The sequence below is a fragment of the Chroicocephalus ridibundus genome, chromosome 4 (assembly GCF_963924245.1).
Source record: "Chroicocephalus ridibundus chromosome 4, bChrRid1.1, whole genome shotgun sequence".
Taxonomy (NCBI): Eukaryota; Metazoa; Chordata; class Aves; order Charadriiformes; family Laridae; genus Chroicocephalus; species Chroicocephalus ridibundus.
The window spans coordinates 81649553-81660014 of NC_086287.1; the positions used below are offsets into that span (position 1 = coordinate 81649553).

At 44.7% G+C, this 10462-nt stretch overlaps 1 protein-coding gene and 1 long non-coding RNA gene across 2 annotated transcripts; one reads left to right on the forward strand and one right to left on the reverse strand.

Annotated features, from left to right (window-relative positions):
- Window positions 1-5734: 5734 nt before the first annotated feature.
- On the reverse strand, window positions 5735-9029 carry LOC134515459 (cytochrome b-c1 complex subunit Rieske, mitochondrial). The gene is made up of 2 exons (XM_063334459.1): window positions 8740-9029; window positions 5735-6543 (listed from the first exon to the last, which is right to left on the reverse strand). The coding sequence occupies exons 1-2, from the start codon at window positions 8948-8950 to the stop codon at window positions 5933-5935; spliced, it is 822 nt and encodes a 273-aa protein (XP_063190529.1). The 5' UTR covers window positions 8951-9029; the 3' UTR covers window positions 5735-5932.
- A 322-nt stretch (window positions 9030-9351) lies between these two features.
- LOC134515461 (uncharacterized) lies at window positions 9352-10094 on the forward strand. The gene is made up of 2 exons (XR_010071017.1): window positions 9352-9501; window positions 9622-10094. It is a non-coding gene; the product is annotated as an uncharacterized LOC134515461 (long non-coding RNA).
- Window positions 10095-10462: the final 368 nt, after the last annotated feature.

Sequence of the window (10462 nt, forward strand, 5' to 3'; positions counted from 1 at the left end):
CACAATGGTTTTAAATTTTCACTGACTGCTTCTTGCATAAGTTGAGATGGAATCCCTGAAATGAATGGTGCTTCTATTGTAAAGTTAGTGTCAGAGAGAATTCTGGCTCAACGTATCCAGATATCAGCATTACATCAGACCACATTGTAGTCCCTGGTTAATACTGCTTAATTCTAGGAATCTGTTAGAGTTCTTTATTTTACTGTTTTGTTAGTGATTAAGCTTGTGCTACTTGCATCTTCAATTTTTTCTGTTGGACTTTTCTGTAGTACAAGACCCAAAGCTGAGAAGGTTTGTAGGCTTTAGTTAAACACTGACAATCTTGAGGTTTGATGGCAGCTTGAATTAGGATAGCTGAATGACAAGGTATTCTGCAGTTTAAAGATTTCAGAAATGCCAGATGCAGGATGTGCCCAGTGCCCCTGTGGCTCTGCTTGTCTGCATCCTGGCAGACTCATCTTACAGGCAGGAATGTAAAACAAATCCGGCGGGCTGTAAAGGTGAGCCTGCCTGGCTCCAGCTGTTTGTGCTCAGGGAGCACATAGAGTACTATCCACCGGAGCGCTCTGGGTTGTTTTGTTTTGCCTCTTTGATTCCCAGGAGGAGTATGGGAATGCAGAAAGGGCACGTTTTATCTTGGGAGTAGAGACCAACTTTGCGAGCAGAACATATACATATTCTGTTTGTTTTTCTCTGGAAGTGCAATGCAAAGGTATCATTTGAAAAGTTGAAATCACAGCTGAGATCTACAAGTTTTGCAATGTTGAGGTCAATATTTCCTTGAAGGCTTTACATGATATCATTTTGTGTCCATGTTATGATAAAGCCTTCTAATTACACAGATGTATTCTTCCTCTACTTTTTCCTTTAGGAAAAACACTACCATCTAAATATTTTTCTGCAAGAATAAAGGCTGTTATCATTGATATTGTTACAGTAGTTTTTAAAATGTCATAGTTAACGCTAAATAATTTGTCAAGTAAGGCATATTACATTTGCAACTAGCTGGTTGGCTTTCAGACCAATTTAATTCTTGGAAGGTGTTCCCTTTTCATTTGCTGCTGTAGCTGCATAGGGATGAATTCCCAGCTTGCAGGAAAAGAAATGGAGGATGCTGTGGAATGACACTCCGGAGGCGTGAGATGTATCCCTGGTTGTGCCGTGGTTCCTGGGTGACATTGCAGTTCCTCTAGCTGTTTGCAGGCAGTCATCACATTTCTCTCTCCTCTTCCAGATTTTTAACTAAATACTGTGATTTGCAGGACTGTCAAGTGCTTTTAATGGTAGCTGAATCAGAGGGAACTCTATTCCGAGTATATTAGGTGGTATTGCCTGGGGAGCCACCCAGTACTACCAGATTCTAGGTGTATCAAAGCAGGCCCCCAGATTAATGGATACATTAGATCTGAGCCTCTGGAAACAGCATATTTTTAAAAGGTTATGATGAGAGAAAATTTGGATTTTCATGGTGATTGCAGAATGTATACCGCTCAGCAAAACTGCAAGACTTTAATGGGAATGAAGTGCTGAAGTCCTTCAGAGACAGGATCACCTGCATTATTAACATGAAAGGTATTTTTCATTTAGCCATCTCTTCAAAACTGTTACTGAAACATAAGGAAAAGAAATTGCTTGAAAGCAGGAAATCTGGCACAGTTAATACAGATCACAGCCAGAGCTTCCCAACACTATAAATAACCAAAATTTGTCTTAGAATGGGAATCATTTGAATAATGAACAATGCTACCAGCTCTGTGGAGGATAAAAGCAATTAACACGTAAAATAAACATCATCTGTAGGTAGCTGAGAAAATCTTACCCATGGAGGACACCCAGCCTTCAGTAGTTTCAAACTCCCTCCTTCCATCTATAAATTATTTACTTTTTTCAAGTTTGGAGAAGGGTTATTATTGTTCTGACACTTGTCACTTCTACTGATGAGAAATGTTTTGCTCTGACGCTGAACGCTGCTTTAACTGGGGAACTGACAGATACACATGAACTTCTTTGAAACCCTCTTCACAGAGTTTCTTCTTCGTGTAGATTTTGTTGGTGATCAGTGGCAAGAGTGTCCTTGATAACTGTGCTGCTGCTGCTGCACCTGTGAGAACGCTGCCTCGCTTGGTTTGCAAGAACATACGTTAGTGACTGTACAGAGGCTGTGCGGGAAACTGTCTTCAGTTCTGGTAAGTAGACCTGACAAATCAGAAGGGTTAAAAAAACACTTCACTAGCCGTGAAAATGTCTTAATATTCTGAATTTTCATTTAGAGTCTCTGCACTAATTATTCCTTTGGCAGCAGTAACCATTAAAAATATTGTCCCTCTTCTAAAGATGCAGACAAGGAAAGATAAAGCTTTTGAAATGTCAAATATTAAAAATTATGTTTTGACTTTAGTACCTTTATTCCCCGTATTTGAAGAGCTTTTTTTATTAAATAAACATGAACTCTGTTCAGCAACTTCATAAAGACTGGTTTGTTCTAAAGGAGAAAAAACAGCTGGCTGAGAAGGAACAGATCCGTGGCTGCTGCTTCTTACGTGAGGCGTGCAGATGAAAGGCGGGCTGGCAATGCAGCTCCTCTCCCTGGCGTAAGGCTTGTGCTTTACAGCTTTGCTGCTGAAAAATGTCAGGGCTCAACACCCATCAATCTGGCAAACCTGTACCAGCATCAAAGCCCCCTTGCTTTTAGCTCCTGCCGCCCTGCCAAGTCAGCAGCAGCGAGCGATGCTGGCCTAGCTGGGTAAAGCAGACCGATCCCGTGGCTGACAGCAAGAGGCACAGGGAGAAGTGTGACTTTGTGCTGCCACTTGAAAAGAAAACTGTATAGAGCACAGAGCTGTCTTACTTAAATATGAGGAAAGACCAGTTGTGAAGAGAGAAGTGGGGCTTCATACAGTTTTGGAAGGCGCAAGGTGCCCTGTCAGCTTCGTGAAATCTCCGAGTTTGTTCTTTTTGTTTTCACTGTCAAACAGTTTAAGTGAAAAGGATCTGACATTAGGAATAGAGCCCTGGTAAGGCCATTAGTGAAGTGGAGGGAGTCAAAGGGGAAGTACATAGATGTAGTAAAGCCCAGCAAGCAATTGCTTCTAATGAATACAGTGAATCTTCAGAATTTAATAAAATGTAGCAGTATTTTTCTGTGTACTTGAACACTTGTACTTCCAGTCCCACAGGGTGCACTAGCCACAGAAGGGGTAACATTACCCATTTGTATGGTGGTAATGTCTGTAATTAGTGGCAGTACTGAGGGCTCCTTCCAAGGACATCTTAGCCCCCAAGGTAATTATGAGCTCATTACTGGCAACCAGCACATCACTGCGTGGAGGTCTACCCTTGAGTCACGCATCCCCCTTAGGGAGTTTGGAGCTCCTGGAGTTTCTGGTCCCAGACAAGACAATAATTGGACATTATTCCTTGCAAATCACAGCATTGCTGAGGTTGGAAGGACCCTCTGGAGATGGTCTAATCCAACCCTGTTGCATAAGCAGGGTTGCTCAGGACTCAGTCCGGTTAGATTTGAGGATCTCTGTGGATACTCTACAACCTTTCCGGGCAACTTATTCCAGGGTTTGACAACCTTCACAGTAAAAAAAGTGTTTTAAAATGTTCAGATCAATTTTTTTTTTTTAATTTGCATCTGTACTTGTAGTACTGAACTGTGAGTGGGTTTGGAGATTTGAGGCTGTTTACTCTTTACCTTATTTCTCAAATTCTAGTAAATCCTGATTCTTTTCTAGGGCACGCTTGGCCCATTAGGAGTGATGTTTTTGTCACTTTAAAAGTATAAAGCCTTGAGCTGAAGAGAAGATGGAGACTATCACATCTGCATTGCCCAAGAATTGATTCTTCAGCTTCTTCAGCTGTTGTCATCAGTCTGATGAAAAAAGGCACTGCTGGCATCTCATGTTTGCAGTAAAAGCTGCTGTTTTGTTCTCAAATGTGCTCAGATGTCATGGTGCTGTTATTAGTTGCAGATTGGTAAGATTTGATAGAGTCAGTTTGATGTAATTAACAGCTTATTCCATGCAAGTAATTTCATGTGGGACCCTTTAAGCTCAGCTGTGGCGGGATTACTGGAGCTTTCACTGTGTTCACTTGTCAACTCAGAAACTGCCCTGGCCATCCCTTGCTGCACAGGGCACAAATTGAGTGGCACCGCAGTGACTTAGTGATTATGTAAACAAAGGTTAGGACTAAATAATGTAACCTGGGGGCAAAAAAGAGTAAGAGTAGCTACTTGAGAGCAGATGAACAATGCTCTGATGCCACTTCAGGAGTTACTCAGCTTTTTTTCTTGAAATACAAAATTTGAAGAAAGACTAACCCTATAATACAAGGCAATACATAGAGAAGTTTGGGAACATCTCTTTCAGTACTGGTTTAGCGTGATTCGTTATACTCAAAAAAGTTCTTGAGAATGTTTTTGTGGACAATAGTGATAAGGTGTAAAACCCAAATTTATGAAATGGTGTAAAATGCATACCTAAGAACTTCTGTTGTAGCCATCTATGGTCTTTTTTTTTTTTTCACTGAATTGTCTGAGAAGAGGTGAGCCCAACGCATCAATGCTCTGATTAATCCCATTTAAAACTTCAGCTTTAACCCAGCTGTCATCACAGCTTTCCGTGAGATAAATGTGAGGCTAAATATTCCAGACCCAGGGAATTCTGAGGATTGTATTTTCTGTGTTGCAACTAGAGGAGCACATTAATGCAGGGCGAGACAGAAGCGTTCACAGAACAGCAGTAAAGAACGGGAAGCAGTAAAGAAAGAATGACAAAATAGTTTGGCAATTGGGTTTTTTTTGTTGTTCTGGAAACAGCAAACATTGTTTCCCCTCATGTACTGCAGGCATTAATTGCTACCTTTATTTTGTACTGCCAGGACCAATGCTGGTTTAAAAATCTATTTCAGGCTGCATTTGTTTCTCCTTGCCCTCAGAGTCAGCATCAAGGCAAGAGAGGTTTCAGAGTTTTGGCCCTTATTGGGCTTAGCCTATGGGCAATATGAAATGATAATTTTCAGACACATTGCTGAGTCTTAAAGTATCTTTGATGGCAACACAACCTTTTGCTATGTCTGACATTAGGGGTTAGCCCAGACTGAGTGGTTCTCAGGATTTATTTTTCTCCCTCTGTAGAACTTCCGTTTCCCTTTTTACTTCCTTCTCAACGTTTTTTTTCCAAAAGTGTCAGAAATCTTCCAATGTCCTAAGCGCCTCATCTGATGTTTAGATACGCATGAGATCAAGCCTTATCTGCAAGTAAAAATATCATTTCGTAATTCTAATGTGACACGCTTATTTTTGTCCACATCATCTTAAAATTACATTGCTACCATTCTAGGTAAATAAGTATAAGCTATCTCTGAACAATGCAAAGTTTTCTTTCTAGGTAGGTTTTTATTTACTTTTTTCCTTCACTTCCTTTGAAAATAAACAAAAAACATACTGGAAGGAAAAGGATTACATCTTATAGGATTCTATATTGAAACTTAGTCCAAATACTATTAGAAGTTATAGCAAGATCCTTTTTAGGTCTTTTCTTCTTCCCATAATACAGTAAAAAAAATAATTAAAAAACATGTGGTATTAGGTAAACAATGGCTTTGTAGTTCAGTGTCTTATCTTGAATCAGCAGCCCTTCACGAGGGCTCCATCAACACATCCTGGGTCTGCTGGAGTATCTCTTTGACTAGATGCACTACCAGTCAGTACACAAATAAAGACACGTTATTTTAAGTCAGGCACGAGTGCTCACTCCAAATTTTTATTAAAATTGAACACAGGGAAGTACTCGAACATACTTCTGGCTGAGAATCTAGACAGCTAATGTTTTTAGGATCATATGGTTTTACAGTATTCCAGAATCTGTTAACTCTTTTGAATGTACATTCACAGGAACATGAAAATGAGCAAGCACCTCGGTATTCAGCCAACAACCACTACATCATCACCAAGAAACTGGTAAGTCGGAACCTCAAGATTATAGGGAGCAGGACCTTTCCTGATTCTGCCAGAGGCGTCGTAATGGGACCCATGGCACGGGCAGTAATAACCACCGAAATCTCCCGAGTTGGCAATGGGTACACAACCAAGGTGAGTGCAGACACCTACTAATATGACCCATTCTGGTTTCTTTACTCTGTCTAAGTCATGCTGTGGATCCCTCAGTTTAGATAAATCAACTTCAGCTTCCTGAGTAATCTCTGCCTGGGTTCTGTGACGCACAAAAAGGGGCTTCCCTCTCCACTTGAAAGCCATGTTCTTGCCTTCTGGAATGTCAGATAACTTGATCTCAATCTTTGACAAGGCTAGCACATCAGCAGAGGCACTCAGGCTGGAAATAAACTGGGTGACAACATTCTTAGCAGTATATGCGGCTGCTACACATGTCGTTGCAGTCACCAGGTAGGAAAACCCTTTTCTGGCGTCACTGCTGCTTTGGGAAGATGTGGTGGCATCTAGCACATCTTGACGACGATAGGCAGAGAAGTCAGGTACCACGACATCATTATGGACGCAACGAACGCTGGCAGGTGCTGCAAGAAAAAGAATATGCAATGACAACACTTTCAGGTAAAAAATAATATGGCATATTTTAAGGTATACTTATTTAATTGCATTATTGGAATAATGGGCAAGAATAATTCCCAAGTCTGGGTAGGAATTCTGCTAATTATACATTTCAATTTGAAGTTGTAGGAAAATGGTTTCCAGAAGGTATTTTCGGTAGATAAAAAGGTGATTTGTAAAAGCGTTTCACCTATTATTTGAAAATTACACGAAGCCTGATAAGGGTGCAGAAAAATCTGTGGTGAGTTCTGGGTTTAGAGTGAAATGTTTTTTCAGAAGATTTCAAGGAAAAACTCCTGCAGGATACCATAACTAGTTAATAAAAGGCAGACCTGTTTTCCATTCAGATGTTTCCCTGAAAAAAATTGCTACGAAAAAATTTGATTTAGTAAAGTTGGCACGTCTGTAGTTTTAACAATTTTGTGCTTCCCTTTGATTTAAGTACCTTCTATGTCTTTTAGTCATAAGTGTGTGGCTAATAATTTTAAAGATTAAAAATGCAGTATCAGGCACCCCCTTTTATATTAAATTGTTGTCAAAGCTAACTGCCCCAGTAAATAATTTTTAAACCTGCAGTCCCCTGTTTGCCAGGTTCACTTCATAGATGGATTTAGGGATAAAGCTAAAAACGATCCAGTTCCCAAGCTTTTCAAGGGGGATTCCCATGTCCAACCTGCGTGCTAAGCTAACAGGATGTGACATCCAACTAGGAGGCCTTCCATTACTTTCTCCAGTAAAAGAAAGCTGCTTCCCTCAATGAAAATCTATAGGCCAAGTAAAAGAATACGGCAAAGACTGCACATAGTGCTTGCCAAAGTGCAACCTCTATAAGTAAGTGCCAAAGTTATTTGAAGAGAACTATTTAGTCTTCCCCCCCACCCCCCCAACAGTTGGTACAAAGTTAACAGAGGTTAATAAAAACCATTCTGTCAAAGTACTTGAAATAACTTTCAGGGATTTATATGCAACATAGTGGGGAAAATATTTACATTTATTTTACAATAACTCATCACAGAGAAGGTATTTGCTGTGGGATTTTAATTGCAGAGAATTTCAACTGAAATTCAAAATTCTAGGAGAGTAGACCTTATTAACATATTTCAGAATCAAGACTTAAACCGTAAAGAGCAATACGATTAACTTCTAAAAATACCCTTTATTTGGTGAAAAGTGTGGTTGATGTTAATTAAAACTAAGAATAAGACTAAACGTCAGCTACATTAGTTGGAGACTTGTGGAATTTTCACCAGAACATATCCTTTACAATTGAGGGTCAGGTGAAATACATACTTCTAATCACTACAGAGCATCTTCCACAAGGCACTGCCATCTCCAAGACTGACATGAATATTCGATGTAGCAGTGTGAAGCAAACTTACTCCGTGCCCAGCATCAGCAGATAAGGGCAGTGGTTCTCCATGAAACGCAAATCGTCTGTTTCAGGGGAACTGCCGCCCTTTGGCTGGATGTCAGGTTCTGCAAGGACAACCTTGGGGCCAACTTTACCTGGCTTATGCTTTTCCGAACACTGCATGAACTGGGGGAAATACAGGAATTTCAAGAGAGGAAACAGCCAGGGTTCTGACATGGAGAGTTCACTGTTAAAGCTGGGGTTTTTTCAACAGCAAAGCACACCGTGTGTTTTCCCTGCACGTCTCTGCTTTCATGCCCCTCAGGGAAACACCTCCTTGAACTACACAGAGTTTTCCTGAATCTTGCCAACTGCAAAATAATAATCCACCCAAGCCATCAAAAGCAAGCAGGCTTTTAAGTGCTCTTAACTCTAGTCCTAAGTGTATCTTACCGTAATAATGACATCTTTTAATCAAATATTTTTAAAAAAAGAAGCAGCAGCCACCCCAGACCCTTTCTAACTCAGGACTCCGCTCCCCCCGAGCTGCCGGGCCGGACCTCCGGCGCTGAGGACACCTCGCCAGCCGCCCGGCGCGTTCCCCGCTCCCCGCCAGGGGCGATGAGAGAGGCAGCGGCACTCTCGGCTCGCCCCCGCGGCCCTGCGCTGCCCCCAGCGCCTGCGTCCGACGCCCCAGGCCCGCCCGGGGTGGCGAGCGGCCCCTGGGCCCGGCTCCCGCCCGCTGAGCCGAGGGGCCGCAGCCGCCGCCCGTCCCCGCCCCAAGCGGCTGCCCCGTACCCCCGGCCCGCACCGTTGAGGCTGGCGCCGGCGACGAGGCCCCCCCGGGCCGACCGGCCGCTCATCGACTCCCGGCAGAGCAGAGGCCGCTTCAGGTCCAGCGGCACCTTCTCGGCCCGACGCGCCACCGCCGGCGCCAGCGGCTTCAGCGGGCCGGGCACGGCGTGCGCCGCGGCCGACAGGTAGGGCGCGAAGGGCCCGGAGCGGGCGGCCACGGACAACATGGCGGCGGCAGCGGCGGCGGCGGCTGGGCCGGTCACCGCTGCGACCTTCCCGGCGGTGGGAGAATGCGCACGCGCGCTGGCGGCGTCATGCCGGCACGCTGTCGCGCGCTGGCGGCGTCACACGTCACGGCGCGGGGTGTGGCGTCGCTCATGCCCGAGGTTCCCCGGGGCGCGGCGGCAGCGGGGTGGCCGTTGCCGGTCCCGGGTCTGAGCGCGGGGGCCGGCGGGGCAGAGGCGCTCCCCAGCTGGAGCGGCCCTTGGGCCGCGGGGCTGCCAGTGGGGAGCCGCCTTAATTAAGCGCTGTGCTCGCCGGAGGAGCCGGGTGCAGACGGCGAGGGGGCTCGGGGGCAGCGGTCGGGGACGCCTCGGTCGAGGGAGGCACGGTGGGATGGCGGGGATAACGTCAGGCTGGGTCTGGTGGAGTTTGTGGAAGGGGGAATGCGGCGGGTAGGTGTCGCCATGGGCGTCGCAGGGCGTGATGAGTAATAAGGCCCGTGCGGCGCTGGCGCGGTGGGGCTGGCAGGGACCCACGCAGCCTCTCCCGGGCCGAGGTAGTTAGTGGCGTCTGTCGCAGGAACTGTGAAAATTCGTCATAGTTCCTCGCTCTGATCTTAACGTTTCTTCTTCCAAGCTTTTTTCTAATCTCAAAGTACTACCCTTTTTCCCTCCAGAAGCTGCCCCCCCTCACCTGCTGTAGCCTCGAGGATGAGGGATGCTTTCAGCAACTGCCTACAATGTCAACAACGAAAACTCTGCTGAGTGTTAGGCGTTACCAGGAAACAAATTCTGCATGGGATTACACGACAGTTACTTTCTTTGAAGAAGCAACTGTCTGAAAATGTCCCAGGTCCGAGCTTCGTCTCATGCTCCCTCTAGGACCTCCTGGCTCCAAATCCCCATTTTCCCCCCAGTCCTATTAGAGTGTTGGGGCAATGGAACTGGTCCCGTCTGCGCGTGGCCCCTGCCGGGTCTGTCCGGCGAGGTTTGTAGCCATCTCATTAGTGACGTTGACACCAGAGCCAGTGCCGGGTTGGGCCTCCGAGGACGTCTGTTCACACACAGTGCTTTGGCTGGTGATTTTCCTCTTCTTGGTGTTAGTTCATGCAACAAAGTTAAGCACTATTAAAAACATACTTTTTCTCTCTTTTGCTGTAATTGTTTATTTTGATAAGGTATTTCTGTTTAATATTTTGAAAGGACGGTAGTAGGTGTATAAAGTCCCATCCTAGAATACCTCAGGTGATACTCGGGAGCAATTTAAGTCATTAAACTTTCGAATGTTTCAAAGCACTGTGGGGACACCTGAGTGGTCGTGTGCCTTTTCTGCAGGGACAGACAGGGATTCATTTAGATGGAGCAACGTGATCCCAGAACACCTTGGAGAGGTTAACGATCTCTTCCCTTGCTGCTCTTACAGTGTGGTTGGGAGGTGTGTAAACACTATTCAGAAACGTGACTTGAGAGAAAACTGCCATGTCTGGGATAACACGCGCCCTTTATTATTTCTCCTGT

Bases quoted from the DNA above. Each gene is read 5' to 3' on its own strand.
- LOC134515459 (XM_063334459.1), bottom strand. From the start codon at position 8,950: ATGTTGTCCGTGGCCGCCCGCTCCGGGCCCTTCGCGCCCTACCTGTCG. The intron at 6,544-8,739 runs GTGCGGGCCGGG...TTTTTCTTGCAG, and splicing joins CGCCGGCGCCAGCCTCAACG to CACCTGCCAGCGTTCGTTGC.